We start from the raw sequence: 18,365 nt of genomic DNA on the forward strand, positions 1-18,365 counted from the left end.
GCTGTTCCTCTGTGAAATGTTCTATTCCTTGGTGAACTTCTATTAATTTTTTTAGATTTAGTTTGTATTGCTTAGCATTAGGCTCAGCTACAAGTGACAAAAAAGGGGGAGGTAAGTGCGAGAGAATAGCCTAAACAAAATGGAATTGTATTTCTCATGTAAACATGAGCCAGCCAGCAGGGCTCCTTCTGTCTTATTGCACTATCATCTATAACAAGAGCTCATGTCTAAGTTTCAGCTTTTCCAGCTCCAGCCATCAACTCCTAAAGAAGGAAAAGAAGGGCATATTTACTCCCTTTAACAGCATATCCCAGAAATTTCTCGTAACACTTTTACTGGCATCCCGTAGTCCAGAATGTAGTAGTCACATGGCGACACTTAGCTGGAAAGGAGGCTGGGAAATGTAGTCTTTATTCTGGATGACTATATTCCCAGCTTGAAGAGAGCTGTGTTACTCCAGAAGAAGAGAGAGGATATGGGGCGAACAATAGTAGGCTGTTCTGCACATCTCCAATATTCCTCCGAATGCCTTCTACTGCCTTCACCCTTCTCTGCTCTGGACACAGACTGATTCCATATTAATCAGTCTTCTTTACGGTTAGGCTAGGGCTACAGTAATTATGTGAGCTTCCCATTTGTATTCGCTTACAGGTGAGCTTTTGAATGACTCCTTCTAGTACAAGGTGAGATGCCACACCTCTGGCCCTTCCAACAGTTTTTTTTAGAAACCCTTTAATTTTCTTTTGAAGCCTTTCACACTTGAAGTTCATAGAGCAGCTTCTGGTTTTCTGACAGAATCAGGATTAATACAATAAGTAGATGCAATATGCACTCATGCTTCCATAGCTGATGACATCTTATAGTTTTAGGGTTCTTTGTTTTTAAATCAATTTTTATTTTCAATTAGTTGACATACAATATTATGTTAGTTTCAAGGGTACACCCCAGTGATTAGACATTATATAACTTAGTAAGTGATCATCCCAATAAATCTCATACTCATCTGACACCATACATAGTTATATGACTCTATTTCCTATGCTGTACTTTACATCATCATGACTGGTCTGTAGCCACCCATTTGTACTTCTTCATCCCTTCGGCTTTATCACTCATCCCAACTCCCTTTCCACCTGGCAAATGTCAAGATGTTCTCTGTATCTATGAGTCTGTTTCTGTTCTGTTTTTTCATTTTCATTTTTAGATTCAATTGTTGATAGATATGTATTTCTTGCCACTTTATTGTTCATATTTTTTAATCTTCTTCATCTTAAAAAGGACCCTTTAACATTTTATGTAATCCTGGTCTGGCGGTGATAAACTTGAATTTTTTTTCTCGTCTGGGAAGCTCTTAATATGTCTTTCAATTCTAAATTATAGCTTTGCTGGGTAAAGCAATTTTATTTGTAGGTCCCTGCTTTTCATCACTTGGAATATTTCTTGCCAATCCCTTCTTGCCTGCAAAGTTTCTGTTGAGAAATCAGCTGACAATCTTATGGAAGCCCCAACTACTTTTCTCTTGTTGCTTTTAAGATTCACTTTGTCTTTATTTTAACCTTTGGCATTTTAATTATGCTGTGTCTTGGTGTGGGCCTTTTCTTGTTCATCTTGTTTGGGATTCTCTGCACTTCCTGGACTCACATGTCTATTTACCAGGCTAGGGAGGTTTTCTGTCATTATTGTTTTATTTTAATTAATTAATTGTGATCATTTACTATATTAATATAGAACAATTAATCTTAGCCATAAAAATTTATAATTAGCTATTTGATTGTTACAAGTTAAAATTTATTCTCTGTTCCCTATATTGCTGGCAATATAGAAAAATAAATTTTAAAAAAACCTTGCCACCTTACAATCAATTTGAAGTAGGTTGTTTAGGAATAACAATATACAAGAAAGTATAGAATGGAATGTATATTCCAAACAAAAAGGTTCGACCCATTTTGGCTCATAAAGCAAGAAAATAATGTTTATGATTTTGAAAATATTTTTCCTAAAGCTGGAACTTTTTCCCTAAGTTGGTTCCTTTGTGATACATTTTCTTGAGTCCTACCCTTAACTGCACACTAACAGCCCCATGGTATCAGAGCTTGTGTACTATCAAAAAATACCAAATAGACCCAAACGTACAGCCAATTTCAGTGTTGAAGTTGGGGCTTCACTTAAACCAGTCCAGAAAGGAGGTCATCCACCCACCATACAATTCACATACCGAGAGAATAATCTGTGTGAAATACCAGTAATATTTGTCTTTGACTATGGTGTGAATGAGGACCAATGCTAGAGACCCATCTAGGATAACAGTGGGAATTTCCAAAGACACAATGATTGATTGTGTCAAAATTAAGCCATCTTGCATCAGCTTTGCCATATTCTTTCCCAGTGTGAAGTGCACCAAGGCATCATGGCAGAGCCAGGTGAGCAACCCGCAGTCTGCTGCCACCCATCCCTGTCCCTGGCAGAGACCCAGCCCACAGCCCACACCCAGCTGAGCAGTGCACAGTGGCAGCAAGCCACCTGCTGTGGTCCCCCCAGCTCCACCCTTGCACTTATGCTTCCTTGTCCCAATGCCAGAGGCTCATACTGCCTCCATCATCATTTTTTAAAAAATAGCCTTTTAAGTTCTTGCTCTTCCTCTTCTCCTTTCGGCACCACCATGATGTGAATGTTCATACATTTGACATTGTTCCAGAGGTTCCTTATACTATTCTCATTTTTTAAAGATTTTATTTATTTATCTTTAGAGAGGAAGGGAAGGAGAAAAGGAGAGAAATATCAATGTATGATTGCCTCTCATGAGTCCCCTGCTGGGAACTGGCCTGCAACCCAGGCATGTGCCCTGACTGGGAATCGAACCGCGATCATGTGGTTCGCAGGCCCGGGCTCAATCCACTGAGCTACACCAGCCAGGGCCTACTATTCTCATTTAAAAAAAATTAATTCTTTCTTCTTTTGCTGTTCTGATTGGGTATTTTTTGCTTTCTTATATTCCAAGTTGATGTTTTGATTCTGAGCTTTTTTTACTCTACTATTGATTCCCTGTAAATAATTTTTCATTTCAGTTAGTGTATCCTTCATTTCTGACTGGTTCTTTTTTATGATTCCCATGTCCTTTTTTTATGCTGCTGATGTTCTCTCTAAGTTCACCTATCTCTCCTAAGTTCATTAAGCATCCTTATAACCACTGTTTTAAACTCTGCATCTGGTAGGTTGTTTGTCTCCATTTTGTTTAGTTCATTTTCTGGAGATTTGTTCCGTTCTTTCATTTGGGACATATTTCTTCATCTCCTCATTTTGAAAGCCTCCCTGTGTTTGTTTCTATGTATTAGGCAGAGATACTATGTCTCCCAAGCTTGGTAGAGTGATTTAATGTGGTCGGTGTCCTGTAGGGTTCAGTAACACAGTCTCTCCATTCACCTGAGCTAGACATTCCAGGTGCACTGCAATCCCCACCACCATGGACTGTGTACACTCTCCTATTGTAGTTGAGCCTTGATTGCTGTTGGCACATCAATGGGTGGATTTACCCCAAGGGCTATCAGCTGCAAGGACTGGCTACATCCATGGTGGAGCATCAGCTGTGCAGGGGCCCACCCCATGGGTCAGGACTCACTTCAGTGGGGCTTGGTGCTGCTGAGTCTGCTCCTTGAGTGTGTTGCTTGTAGAGGTGTTTGGGTGGTCCTTAGATATGATGTAAAGCTGTCCACTGGATGTGCTAGCTCTGAGGCCTTGTGAGAGGTGCAGGCCAAGGTCAGCCACTGCTTGTGTTCTCCCTGGGGCTACCCAGCCAGAGATACAGAGTGATCTGCAAATGGCTGCTGCTTGTTCTGGGCTTGGAAGTGCCCAGGAGAGGCCAAGCTGTGAACCAAGGCTGGCTGCTGCTAGTATTAGGTCTGGGGCCACTGGGGCCACTTAGCAAGAGATATGGGGCATGCTGAGGTTAGATGTTGCTTATTTGAAAGATTTTAGGAACGCCTGAAGCATGGCCAAAACAGGCCATTCTTATGGAAAGACACTGGAAGTAGCTTGGGTGGGCTCACAAGTTGGATGGGGTGGGGTTTCAGGGAGTCGCCAGGGCTGGAGAACAGTGTAAGCCAGGTTGACGGAGACTCAGATATGGCTCCCACCTGCTGGTTCTGTAGCTCTGTGGGTGGAGGGTTCAGAAAAGTAACAATGGCCTCTACCTACATTTTTGTCTGGCAGAAAGCTGCCCCTCCAGCTCTCACCCTGATGCCAGACACGTCAGTTTCTCCCTATATGTTCCTGAAACTTTTGAGCTGCTGCCCCACCACTGGAACTTAGAGGGAATGAGTCTGAGTAAGTCTGTGTGCAGGCCCTTTAAGAGAAATTGCCTGGGACTCCAGAAGCCCTCTGTCTCCCTCAGCCACAATCCCTGCTGGTTTTTACAGCCAGAAGTTATGGGGACTTCTCTTCCCAGCACTGGAACCCTGGGCTGGGTGGCCTGATATGGGATTGGAGCCCCTTGTTCCTCAGAGGAAACCTCCACAGTTAAGATATCCCTCCTGGTTTTTATCTGTCATACTTGGATGTGGGACCAGCCTGTCCAAGTCTCTGCTCCTTCTAACAGTGTGAATGTGGCTTCTTCTGTATATCCTTAGTTGTAGGACTTCTTTCAGCCAGATTTCAGTCAGTTATGAATGATGGGGGTTCTGTAGTTTAGTTGTATTTTTTGTTTGTGGGAGGATGCAAATACCACATTTACCTATGCCACAATCTTGACCAGAAGCCCACTCTACAGTCTAGTTTTAGTTTTTTAAATGTTTGAGTTGGTTGGCAATATTTGTATATGTGTATATGTTACAGGCTTTGTGTGTGGCACCATTAGAAATAACTGTGTACAGCATGACATTTCATCCTAAATACTCCAACACGTATCTCCTAAGAATAAGGACACTTCTACATAAACACAATACCATTATCACACCTATGAAAATCAAGATAATTCTTTAATATTATCTAATGGGTATTACATATTCAAATTGCCCCAGTGTTCCCCAAATGCCTTTTATAGATGTTTTTTCTTCTTAAATTAAGTATCCAGTATTTTTCATCAGGTTGCTATGCCTCTGTTTCTCTTTTCAGTTAGAACAGTACTCACCAACCCTTGACACTGACTTTTTTTGAAGAGTCCAGGGGAAATGTCTCATAAAATGTTCTGGATTTGACTGTTTTGTCATCGTTAGATTCAGGATAAACATTTTTGACTCAAGTATTTGGACTGGAAAACAAAATCTGTAAAGGTTTGTATTTACAGAAGAAATATACTTGTAGATGGAGTGACATTTTTTTAAATCACTATTTTGCAATCCTCAGGTCATATTTGATTTACTCTAGGATCACAAATGAATGCTAAAACCAGTAGGTGAATAATTATCGGGAAAGGATGCCTCAAACTATCACCCTTCAGAATACTTACCAGTTACTAAACTGTGCAAGAGTAAAAAGCAACAGAGAAACCTGGTGGATCAGTTGTTAAAATGATCACACTTAGCATGACCATCCCTGGCTGGTGCGGTTCAATTGGTTGGAGGGGCGCACTGGCGCTGGTGGCGCATTGTCCAGTAACTGAAGGGTTGCAGGATGAAACCTGTTTCGGGTTTGATCCCCATCTGGGTGCAGGTGATCCTCAGTCCAGGTACAAAGGTCTGGGCGTGTACAGGAGGCAATCAAACCACATTTCTCTCTTATCAATGTTTCTCTCCCTTCCTCTCTCTCTGAAAGCAATGAAAAAAAGCAATGTCCTCAGGTGAGAATAAAACATAAATAAAACTTAGCCCTGGCTGGTGCAGCTCAGTGGATTGAGTGCTGGCCTGTGAACTGAGGGGTCACTGGTTCAATTCCCCATCAGGGCACATGCCTGGGTTGCAGGCCATGTTCCTGGTTGGGGTGTGCAAGAGGCAACCAATAGATGTTTCTCTCCCTGCCTTCCTCTCTCTAAAAGTAAATAAATACAATCTTTAAAAAATAAAATAAAACTTAGAATCACCAAATAGAGGAGCAACCTGAATTTTGTACCTCCAGATGGGATGCAATATGAAGGGCCAATAGCATCTGTGAAGTGTTTTGACCAGATTATTTCCACATGAACTTCTTGGCGCTTCCCTTTTCTTCACTATGTCTCTGTTGCTTAGTATCATAGTATTCACAGACAGCTGCATGCTTAAAAGAGTGTTACCCATTTAGGCTTTTTTTTAAAATCCAAGAATCACTAACATAACCTGGATGTAGAGTAAAAAGAATTTGAAAATGTGTATTTGTAAAGATTAAAAGGTATCTTACTGCCCTGGCTGGTGTAGCTCAGTGGATTAAGTGCGGGCCTGTGAACCACACGATCACGGTTCGATTCCCAGTCAGGGCACATGCCTGGGTTGTAGACCAGTTCCCGGCAGGGGACTCACGAGAGGCAACCATACATTGATATTTCTCTCCTTCTCTCCTTCCCTTCCCCTCTAAAAATAAATAAATAAAATCTTTAAAATAAAAGGTATCTTACTCTCTATTGAAAGGGTAGTGGTAGTTTTGCTTTAAACACATAAACAGGTGCACAGATCTCAAATAAGAACTCAATATGCACCAAATGAGAAGGGCTCACAGGCAGTCTTTCTCTTGTTGCGAATATTTTTTTAAAGGAACATTAGTGACTCCTCATTCTAAATAGTAAGTACAATTTCTTACAGATTGTTCTCCTTCAGGCTAACATGCCAATAACTCTGGTGTAAATGGTGATGCAGCCGTCTTCCCTCAGTGTGGCAGCAGTTTCGGCTTCCATCTCAGGACATACCAGCAACATCGGTAGAATGTAGTCACTGGTTATTACAGACCTATTCTAGATGGTTTATGCTTCTTTTTAAAATATATCTTATTGCCCTGGCTGGTTTGGCTTGGTGGATTGAGCACAGGCCTGCAAACCACACGATCACAAGTTCGATTCCCAGTCAGGGCACATGCCTGGGCTGCGGGCCGGTCCCCGGCGGAGGACACATGAGAGACAGCCATACATTGATGTTTCTCTCCCTCTCTCCTTTCCTTCCCCTCTAAAGATAAATAAGTAAAATAAAAATAAAATAAAATAAAAAATAAAATATATTTTATTGATTATGCTATTACAGTTGTCCCATTTCCCCTCCTTTATTCCCCTCTGCCCTGCGCACCCCCTCCCACCCACATTCCCCCCCTTTAGTTCATGTCCATGGGTCATACATATAAGTTTTTTGGCTTCTACATTTCCTATACTATTCTTAACCTCACCTGTCTATTTTCTACCTACCATTTATGCTACTTATTCTCTGTACCTTTTCCTCCTCTCTCCCCCTCCTACTCCTCTATTGATAATCCTCCATGTGATCTCCATTTCTGTGTTTCTGTTCCTGTTCTAGTTGTTTGCTTTTGTTTTAGGTGTGGTTGTTAATAACTGTAAGTTTGCTGTCATTTTACTGTTCATATTTTTATCCTCTTTTTCTTGTATAAATCCCTTTAACATTTCATATATTATATGTTTCATATAATAAGGGCTTGGTGATGATGAACTCCTTTAACTTGACCTTATCAGGGAAGCGCTTTATCTGCCCTTCCATTCTAAATGAAAGCTTTGCTGGATAGAGCAATCTTGGACGTAGGTCTTTGGATTTCATGACCTGGAATACTTCTTTCCAGCCCCCTCTTGCCTGTAAGGTCTCTTTTGAGAAATCAGCTGACAGTCTGATAGGAACTGCTTTGTAGGTAACTGTCACTATTTTAACTGCATTAAAATAGTGAAGCAAGTTAAGTAGTAACCTGTGTAATAATTTTTGTTTATGTTGAAAGACTGTTTACATTAGTTGTCCAAAAAGATAATTAAATCAAAATCTAGAAGTGAAAAGTATAATAATTAAAATAAAATAAAAACTAATTTAGCTATAGTTGGAGAGGGAATTAGTAAACTAGAAGGTCTATCTTAGAAAAATTACCCAGAAAGAATCATAGAAATAAAGAGAGGGCAAATATGAAATGAAAGGTAAGAGACATGGAGGACAGAATGGGAAGGTCTAATATATGCCTACTAAGATTTCAGCAGAGAATAGAGAGATGTTGCAACAGCAATATTCAAAAGATGATGCCTGAGAAATTTTGAAAACTGAAGAAAGATATGATCTGAATCCTCAGTTGCAGGAAGCATCCTGAGGGTTGAGTAGGCTATGTTAAAACAAATCCAAATGAAGATGCACCATCATGAATCTGCAGAACATCCAAGACAGAGTTCTTAACTGAAAAGGCTAATCATCTACAAATGAAAATAATTACAATGATAGCTGACTTACCAGCAATATATCATCTTCAAAAGCCTGAAGGTAAATTAATGGCAAGCCAAGAATTATATTCGGATAAACTATTATTCAATAGTAACAAGCTAATTTTAAAGAAAGACTGAGAGAGTGTATCTTTAACAGATACTCACTGAAAGGACTGTCAGGGGTCTGAAAAGGGAACAGAACCCAGAGAGGAGTGAGTTGCAAATAGACTTGGAAGCAGCAGACAATAAAATTAGTAAATGTTTAGGTGAATTGAAAATGCATTGGTAATGCTATATGTATTTATAAAAATATGCCTATACATATTTAAACCATATGAGATTGGATTTTCATAACTAAAAACTTCTTTAAATTTCAAACATGTCAACCTAACATAAAATATATATTTTTAAATTTTATTTCCTTTTTTTATTTTTAGAGAGAGGGACAGGGGAGGAGAAAGAGAGGGAGAGAAACATCAATGTGTGGTTGCCTCTCACATGGCTCGCACTGGGTACTGGGCCTGCAACCCAGGCATGTGCCCTGACTGGGAGTCTAACCACGACCCTTTGGTTCACAGCCTGTGCTCAATCCACTGAGCTGCACCAGCCAGGGCAACATAAAATATTTTTATATGTCACATAGTCTGTCTTATTCACTGCTCTGTTTCCAATGCTTGTCACATGGTAAGGGGCCTCAAAAATATATATATTGATGAAAAGACTACTTTGGAGGAATTGTTATAAACAATGAGGAATTCAGACATTAAACCAAAGTAGCATGGAAAATAGAAAATGAGAGGTTAAAATTAAAGCATTCTACTGAATTTTCATTATCTAGGAAGAAGCTGGGAATATTGATTATTTTTAGACTTTGCTAAGCCAAGCAAGAATATTAACAATTTTAAGGACAACCCATTAAAAGAATACAAAGAATGAATAACCTGCAAACTAATAATAGAGAGAAAAAGATTAAACAACAGATTGGCTTTTAGTAAAGGATGATGGATTGATCACATGCATTAGCCTCTGCTCTTCTGAAATCCCAATAAAATGACATTAAAGTGCACTTTATTTTAAAAAAATATAAACCCACAAAGAGAACAGAATAGGAGACAAGAGACATTTTGGAAGCTGAAAAGATTTCTGTAGTAGCAACTGGACACACCCAAGAAGATGAATTTTGAAGCAACAATGGAGAAAGGCAATAAACCCTCTGATTTGTACTACTGAACTCCCTGAAGTCTCCAAAAGCTCAGACATCAGCAGCAACAGATTCTTCTGGAAGTGTGGTTGACAGTGAGGCTAAAAATATGTCCATTGTTTGAGCATTGGTTTGAGAAGCATATGGCCTCTCCAGCTCCACTCAACTGGATTACTGTCCTTCCCCCAAAGCAGCAGAAAAATGGAAGTTTATTTTCTGGGGAGGATAACAAACGAAAAATGGGTCTTTGGGCTTGGGTAAACAAGGTATTGCTGAGGGCCATGGTTCTTGTACTTAGGAAAGGAGGATTTAAGTAAAACCTTACGTACTAAGTTAGAAGACTCCTCTGTCCACACACCATCTTTCCCTTTGGCCAAAATGTTGGCAAGTTATACTTTACTCTTCAGGAAAGTGACTAGAGCATTCTCCCAGAGAAATCTGACTAATCCAAGAAAGCAGACCTAAAGAAACACGTTTAGGGGTTCTTTGTGGTCAAGATGGCCCACCCTAATATCACCCATGGACTCAAGGTTTCACACCAGCTTCTTTTTTTCTTCTAATTTACTTTGAAAATTTTTAAACACACAGAAAAGCTGAAACACCAGTGCCATGATCACTCTGGTGTTCACCATCTAGGTTCAGTAATTGCTAATATTTTGCCATGTTTGCTTCCTTTCTCTCTGTATATGTGTTTTATGTATTTGGAAGTTGCAGATAGCATGCACTTTTCCCCTATATAACTTGTTTTATATCCTAAAAAATAAGGACACTCTTGTACAAAAGTACAATATTCTTATCATACCTAGGAAAGTTATTGAATTATTGTCCCAACAATAATTATATATACAGTCCATGCTTAGATTTCTCCATTTATCCCTTAAAAAGCTTTTCATTATTGTTTCATTTTTTTCTGTAAGATCCAGTAAAAGTCTGTGCATTGCCCTAGTTTGTTAAGTACTTTTTCAATTCTACTGAAATGCTCTTACATTTTTTAAAAAAGACATTAACTTTTTTAAAAGATCAAATGAGGGCCCTGGCTGGTGTAGCTCAGTGGATTGAGCACGGGCCTGTGAACCAGAGTATCAAGGTTTGATTCCCAGTCAGGGCACATGCCTGGGTAGCAGGCTGGTTCCCTGCAGGCCAACTCCCAGCAGGGGATGCAGGAAAGGCAACCATACATTGATGTTTCTCTCCCTCTCCTTCCCCTCTAAAGATAAATAAATAAATAAAATCTTTAAAAAAAAAAAAGGTCAAATGAGTTGTCTTGTACAATGTCCCATAATTCATCTGATTCTGTCTTGGTAACGTCATTTACCTTTTTGTTCTTGTCTTCTGTATTTCCCATAAACTGGAATCTAGGTCTAAAGGCTCAGTTATGTTCAGGATATGTTTAAAGTATTTCTGGCAAAAGTAAAGGTGAAGCAGGAACTTCCTATTACATCACATTAGGAGATGTAATGTCCAATTGTCCCCCACTAGTGATCCTAAATTTTATCTCTTTGTAGGTGGCGACTACCAGATCTCTTCTCTGTAAAGAGATGTCATTTCCTTTTGTAAATAAATAAACTCCAAAAGTCTTATAAAAAATCTGAAATGCTGTTTGTGGCATTTTAAGAAGCTGACATCTTTCTTAGTAAATCAACCTAAGTCTCAGCATTGAGACTCTCCATATAGGAAGGGGGTGCTGGACCTTGCAACACACATACTTGTCTCCCAGTTTTCCCTCCTCCCCTCACTCATTAACTTGGCTCTTACATTCCTAAGAGGTGTTGACTAGTGGAAACCGTGGGAGGAGGCTTACAAGGGTAATGAGTTAGCCAGATTTTATAAACTAGGTAGTCTGGATGAGCAACCTGCCTGAGACTAATCAGCACTGTGAAAGGAGGGCTGCAGGAGAAACAAGGCAGCAGGCGTCCTGAGCCAAGGTCAGGTTCCAGTGAGGGCCAGATTCCAGTGAGGTCCAGAAGTGGAAGGAGTGCTCTAGGCAAGGCAGAAGACACAGAGGCATCTGTTCTAGAGAGCAGTGGGAAAATTGGTAAAAAATAGAATTTTGAGGTGTCAGGGAGAATAATAAAAAAACAATGCAGGAAATTGATTGGGAGATTTCACCTTGGCAAAGAGCATTATGTTTTGGGCTAGGAGCAGGAACGACAGAGATGTGAAGCATGGTAGGTTTAAAAGAGAAGTTAGCATTGCATCAGAAATATCCAAAGCCTTGATGAAGACAATAGTTGACGCTGAAACCAACATGATTGGGCCCTGGAAGGGTGTGACCACTTACTGTGTACCAGACACCCCACCAGGTCCTGGACATGAACTCAGCAACACTTAATGCCCAGCAAGATTATTACACTGTGAGTCAGGGATATTCCAAGTGCTATATAGCAAAAGGAGAGTTCTCTGGGTGACAAATGGAAAAAGCAATATGCACAGCCTGAGAAAAGATGTGGAGACAGGAAGCTATGCATCCATAGCACATTGGGGAAACACTGAGGGGCAGAGAATAGCTAGAGTGTGGTGGTAGGGGGCAGCCTGGGGAGGTACCTGGGTATACCTACCTGCAAATCCCTCTGCCCCTCAGAGTCTGACCCAAAAGGATTTAAAAAGACTTGAAAACAATAACCACTCTATTGGGCTCCAACCATGTTCCCAGTATTTATCTTTGTTGTTTCTGATGCTATAGTTAATATTGCAAGGTAGTTATCCTCATTTTACTAACAGAGAAACTGAGGCTCAGAGATGTTCAGTAATTTGCTCATGGTCTTGCCTGGGGCTAGTCCTGAGTTTGTCTGATAGGACAACCCTGCTCCTGGGATCAGACAGAACCAAGCAGAGCCTCTGTACTCCTTACTGGGAGAAGCCAGGGACCCACCGTGCTCAGTAGAAAGCCAGGCCCTATTCCCCTCACCCCAAAGAGTTTATGATTTGGGAGAAAGGGGGCTGTTGAAATGCAGGGAAGCCAGGGTGCATCGGGGCACAGGAACAGCAGTAGCTTGGGGCCAAACAGGGAAAGAACAGCCAAAACCAGGAACAGCTGCCAAGTCATATGGGGGAATGGAGTCCACCACTCCCTCCTGGTTCCATGCCACACTTAAATGTGACCCCCTCAATTCTCCTCTCCTGTTGCCTTTAGAAGTAGAACCAACTCAAGCTACGGCCAGAACACCATGTCCTTAGGTGTTTAGCCTGGTCACTGTGGCTTGTTTACCCTCCACAATGATGCACTGTGTCTTAGAAATGCCCCACAGCTAGATGTTTGTGTCAGAAACATCTGCTGGTGGTGCAACAGCTAGGTGGGACCGGTGACGTGGACTCTAATACTGTGAAATGTGCAGAGTGCATTCTGAGTCAACATAGTGATGTTGTACCAACAAAGATAAGGATTTTCATTGTTTGTTTGTTTGGATTTCATTTACATGTGCCATTCTTCATCATTAAAGATTTGAGGCTACCATCAATGAAAACTGAAATAATAATGATGATAATGATGATGATGAGAGAGGAAGAGACCCTCAGGACCAGCAAAAATTAAAGGAATAACAGAAAATCATGACCTGACAAAGCACAATACCTGAAGGACAAATCACAGAGGCAATAAGAGAAGATAAACTTGCAATAATTGACTTTCACATTGGCTTTGGTTTCCTGGAAGCCCATGAAGAGATAAATTCAGTGTTATGTAATTGTCATAATTGGAAAGAAAAAGTACACCAAACTCACAGGGAAAATAAAGCTTTTCCAAAAATTGAATTGCAAAATAAGTATCTCTATGAGACTTTATGTACAAGGGCCTTTAAATTGTGTTAAAAGTCTTTGAAGGATGGCAATTTTGCTTAAGATCAAGGTGAGGTAGCCCAAATAACTCAGCTTCTGGTGGACCAGCAAAGATTTGTGGATAGAATTAAGAGTGCTTAATAATTTTGAGTAGGAAGTCCTATTTATTAAAATATTAACTAACATTGCTAAATAGCTTTATATTTTCGTTTTTTAAAATAATTTTTTTATTTAATTCTTGTTCAAGAACAGCTTTCTGTCAGCTTTATATTTTCTTAATATTTAAAAGAGTACAATGCACAAAAGGTATAAAATATAGATAAGCAAAAAATATATGTTTATAATTTTTCCACCAGCAGCATTTATATATTCTTTCACATTATTTTTGTGTAGGCATATATTTATATAATTTCACATAATTTGATTACAAATTTATTTTTATTGTGATCAAGCTATTTGTGTAGTAACCTGATTTATCATTCAAAGAGTACATTATATGTATACATCTGTGTCAATAAATGTTTATTCACAATATGATTTTAATGGAGATTAATATAGGCATACCATAATTTATTTTATTTTTTATCGATTATACTTATTTTTTATTTTTTTACATTTTATTTCTTTATTTTAATATATTTTCTTGATTATGCTATTACAGTTGTCCCATTCCCCCCCTTCATTCCCCTCGACCCTGCACTCCTTCTCCCACCCACATACCCCTCCTTTAGTTCATGTCCATGTGTCATAAATTCTTTAGCTTCTATATTTTCCATACTATTCTTGCCCTCCCCCTGTCTATTTTCTACCTACCACTTATGCTACTTATTCCCTGTACCTTTTCCCCCTCTCTCCTCCTCCTACTCCCATGTTGCTAACCCTCCATGTGATCTCTATTTCTGTGGTTCTCTTCCTGTTCTACTTGTTTGCTTAGTTTGCTTTTGTTTTAGGTGTGGTTGTTAATAACTGTGAGTTTGCTGTCCTTTCACTGTTCACATTTTTTAATCTTCTTTTTCTTAGTTAAGTTTCTTTAACATTTCATATAATAAGGGCTTGGTGATGATGAACTCCTTGAACTTGACCTTATCTGAGAAGCACTTTATCTGCCCTTCCATTCTAAATGAAAGCTTTGCTGGATAGAGCAATCTTGGATGTAGGTCTTTGGCTTTCATGACTTGGAATACTTCTTTCCAGCTCCTTCTTGCCTGTAAGGTCTCTTTTGAGAAATCAGCTGACAGTCTGATGGGAAGTCCTTTGTAGGTGACTGTCTCTTTATCTCTTGCTTATTCTAGGATTGTCTTCTTCATTTTTATCTTGGCTAATGTAATTATAATGTGCCTTGGTGTGTTCCTCTTTGGGTCCACCTTCTTTGGGACTCTCTGAGCTTCCTGGACTTCCTGGAAGTCTATTTCCTTTGCCAGACTGGGGAAGTTCTCTTTTATTATTTTTCAAATAAGTTTTCCACTTGTTGCTCTCCCTCTTCCCCTTCTGGTACCCCTATAATTCAGATGTTGGCATGTTTAAAGATATCCTGGAGATTCCTAAGGCTCTCCTCACTTTTTTGAATTCTTGTTTCTTCCTTCTTTTCTGTTTGGTTGTTTCTTTCTTCCTTCTGGTCCACTCCATTGATTTGAGTCCCCGTTTTCTTCCCATCACTGTTGGTTCCCTGTGCATTTTCCTTCATTTCACTTAGCATAGCCTTCCTTTTTTCATCTAATTTGTAAACAAATTCAGCCAATTCTGTGAGCATCCTGATCACCAGTGCTTTGAACTGTGCATCTGATAGGTTGGCTATCTGTTCATCACTTAGTTGTATTTGCTGTGGAGCTTTGATCTGTTCTTCCATTTGGGCCATTTTTTTGTCTTGTCTCGCCTGTTATATATGAGGGGCGGAGCCTTAGGTGTTCACCAGGATGGGGCAACCAATCAGTCACTGGGTTGTGATGCTGTATGTGGGGGTGGGGTCCAAGAGGGAACAATGGCACTTGCTCCACTCTCTGTCAGATTTCAGTCCCTTCTGCAGCTTCCCCCAAACAAACTGGGCCTTTCTGGTGCTGATTTTTATACGAGTGGACTTGTGGACATTCTAAAACCCTTGGGTCTCTCCAACAAACTCTCTTGTGAGGCTGGGAGTCTTTCCCTGCACCTCAAACCCCACAGATGTTTTCAATTGGTGTTTTGAGGCTTTATTTCCCAGCGCTGGGACCCTGGGTTGTGCAGTCTGTCTCTCTCTCCAATTTCGCCTAGTTTATCTGTGCATGAATGTGAGACTGCCTGGTTAGCCAACTGCCTTGTACACAGTGCCTGACTTCACAATCGCCGCCTTGCTGGGTCTGCCCATTGCCATCCAGTGCCCAGGGTCTGCCAGCTGCCACCTGCACACTCAGTTTTCGCCCACTACCATCTTGCGGGCCTAGGGTGCCTTGCATGCCTGGTGTCACTGCTTTTTGTACCACAACCCCTCTCCAACCGGCTGCCTGACTCTGCCCCACCTACTGGTCTGCTTGAATGTGTCTATCTTATCTCCTTGGTTGTCTGACTTCTATACTTTTCAATTTTCTGTCAGTTCTGGTTGTCATTTTGTTTCCAAATTGTTGTTGTTTTTCTTTTGGTTCTGTGAGGAGGCACAGTATGTCTACCTATGCCTCCATCTTGGCTGGAAGTCTATTTACTTGTTTTTAGAGAGAGGGGAAGGGAGGAAGAAAGAGAAGGAGAGAAACATCAATGTGTGGTTGCCTCTCATGAGCCCCTTACTGAGGACCTGTTCCACAACCCAGGCATGTGCCTTGACTGGGAATTGAACCAGCAACTCTTTGGTTGGCACTCTGGCACCAGTCCACACCAGCTAGGATGGACATACCATAATTTAACAATCTCCTCTCATTGTACATTGTTTCGTTTGTTTTGATTTTTTAATTGATATTAGAGAGAGAGAGGAAGGGAGAGTGGGGGAGAGAGAGAGAAACATCAATTTGTTGCTCCACTTATTTATGCATTAATTGGTTGATTCTTTTATGCACCCTAATTGGGGATCAAACCCACAACCTTGGTGCATCAGGATGACACTCTACCTAGTCAGGGAATATTGGTTTGCTTTTCATTTTTAAAATTACAAGAAAACTGCAATGAACATCTTTATAGCTAAATGTATACATTCCATAATTATTTACTTAACATATAATTTTAAATGAAAGAATATTTTCTAGACCGGTTCATTGCTATTCATAACCCCTTACAATTACACTGAAGACCCCCTAGGTATGTCAGCACCAGTGGCTTAGGCTCTGCAGGGGTGTCAAACTCATTTTCACTGGGGGCCATGTCAGCCTTGTGGTTGCCTTCAAAGGGCCAAAATAATTTTAGGGCTGTATAAATGTAACAGCTCCTTAACTGTTAAGGAGTTGAAATTACATTCGGCCCTTGGAAGGCAGCCATGAGGCTGATGTGGCCCTGGGTGAAAATGAGTTTGACATCCTGCCTAGAGGACTGAATGCACCACAAAGGCTTCAGTCTATGCTACTCTTGTGGATTTCCAGGTACGTATGAGAAATTGAGTGCATAGATCTAATTTAACTTTTTTCTGAAACTTTTCTCAAACTATAATGAAGAGATGTTTGTTGAATAGATGTAGACATATAGAGATAAGAAAAATGGAATAAAGACCACAGGTAAATTTTGGAAACTAGGAAGCAGAGAGATGAGTTGCAATTAATTTAGCAGGCCTGAGAAAGCTAATTGCAAGTTGGCAGTGGGGAAAGATGAGCTCCAATCTGATTTATTGCACTAAACTTGCAAAAGGCTAATAACTGCAGTAAATCTGGTGCTAGCCCATTCATGCCTGTGTGTGAATTGGAACTAGCTCTTGCCCTGGCTGGTGTAGCTCAGTGGATTGAGTGTGGGCCTGCAAACCAAAGGATCGTGGTTCAATTCCCAGTCAGGGCACATGCCTGGGTTGTAGGCCAGTTCCCAGCAGGGAATGCACAAGAGGCAACCATACATTGATATTTCTCTCCCTCTCCTTCTCTTCCCCTCTACAGATAAATAAATTAAATCTTTTTAAAAAAACTAGCACCCCCTTCCTCAAAACCCTCTGCCAGAAGTTTGTTGTAAATAATGTGCAATTCCATAAAGTCTACAGGGTGAGAAAGATTCCCTCAGAACTGTGCACTGCGCAGCCTGTGTAGCCACACACAAGAGCCCTGACCAGAAGTTTCAGGCACCCCTGAAGGTGGAGGTGAATGAGGAAGATGCTAAAAACCATGGTTGGTTGAAACTATTTTAAAAACAGGCAAACCTTTAGCTACTCTTTCTCACCTTGGCAGAAGACTGGAGGTTTATTCTCTGAAAAAGGAAAGACCAAAGATCTGTGAAAGGAAAATACTAGGCTAGTTGAGGTCAGTTGTACTGTACTAGATACTGTGGAATTAAATCAGAGTCTGCCCTCTGAATTCTAAGTCCCACCTGCTTTTTTAAAAAAGATTTTATTTATTTATCTTTAGAGAGGGGAAGGGGGAAAGAAAAAGAGAGAAACGTAGATCAGTTGGCTCTCACACACCTCCAACCAGGGCATATGCCCTGGCCAGCAACTCAGGCATATGCCCTGACTGGGAATCAAACCAGTGACCTTTTGGTTCACAGGCAGGCACTCAATCCACTGAGGCACACCAGCCAGGTCCCATTCTACTTTTTCTACTTGGCCCCAAGAACACTGGTATCTAGGCCTTTACCCTCCAGGAAGGAGGGTGGGAGAAACTTCCTAGGGAAACATGACTGGCTGAAAAGGGGAGACCTAAATATTTTCACATTTTAGTTGGGCATTTCCCAGCTAAACATTCCAGTGGATCACCCAACAGTGAAACTCATAGTCAGCAACTACTACTCATGTACTGGGAGCTTAAGATAGGCTTTAAAATCCACACCCTGAAATTCAAGCAAACAAGCAAAGTTACCAGTCATTAGTGAAAAGATACTAACATGCAAGACAGAGACCAAAACCAACAAACACATTTAAAAAGAACTTAAAGAAAACTGAGACTTTATAGAAGAACATTTAAAAATACTATTAATATTATCAGAGAACTAAAAGACTATGTAACA

The 18,365-nt window shown here is 40.4% G+C and overlaps 1 protein-coding gene across 1 annotated transcript; it reads right to left on the bottom strand.

Annotated features, from left to right (window-relative positions):
• Window positions 1–1,996: 1,996 nt before the first annotated feature.
• On the bottom strand, window positions 1,997–5,633 carry EBPL (EBP like). Its single transcript, XM_037065682.1, is given in 6 exon segments — window positions 1,997–2,080; window positions 2,082–2,143; window positions 2,146–2,335; window positions 2,337–2,383; window positions 2,386–2,561; window positions 5,563–5,633. Coding segments are annotated over 6 exon segments (630 nt in total).
• Between the last annotated feature and the right edge of the window lie 12,732 nt (window positions 5,634–18,365).

The sequence above is a fragment of the Sturnira hondurensis genome, unplaced genomic scaffold (assembly GCF_014824575.4).
Source record: "Sturnira hondurensis isolate 20B ecotype Veracruz unplaced genomic scaffold, ASM1482457v3 Scaffold0015793, whole genome shotgun sequence".
Classification (NCBI taxonomy): domain Eukaryota; kingdom Metazoa; phylum Chordata; class Mammalia; order Chiroptera; family Phyllostomidae; genus Sturnira; species Sturnira hondurensis.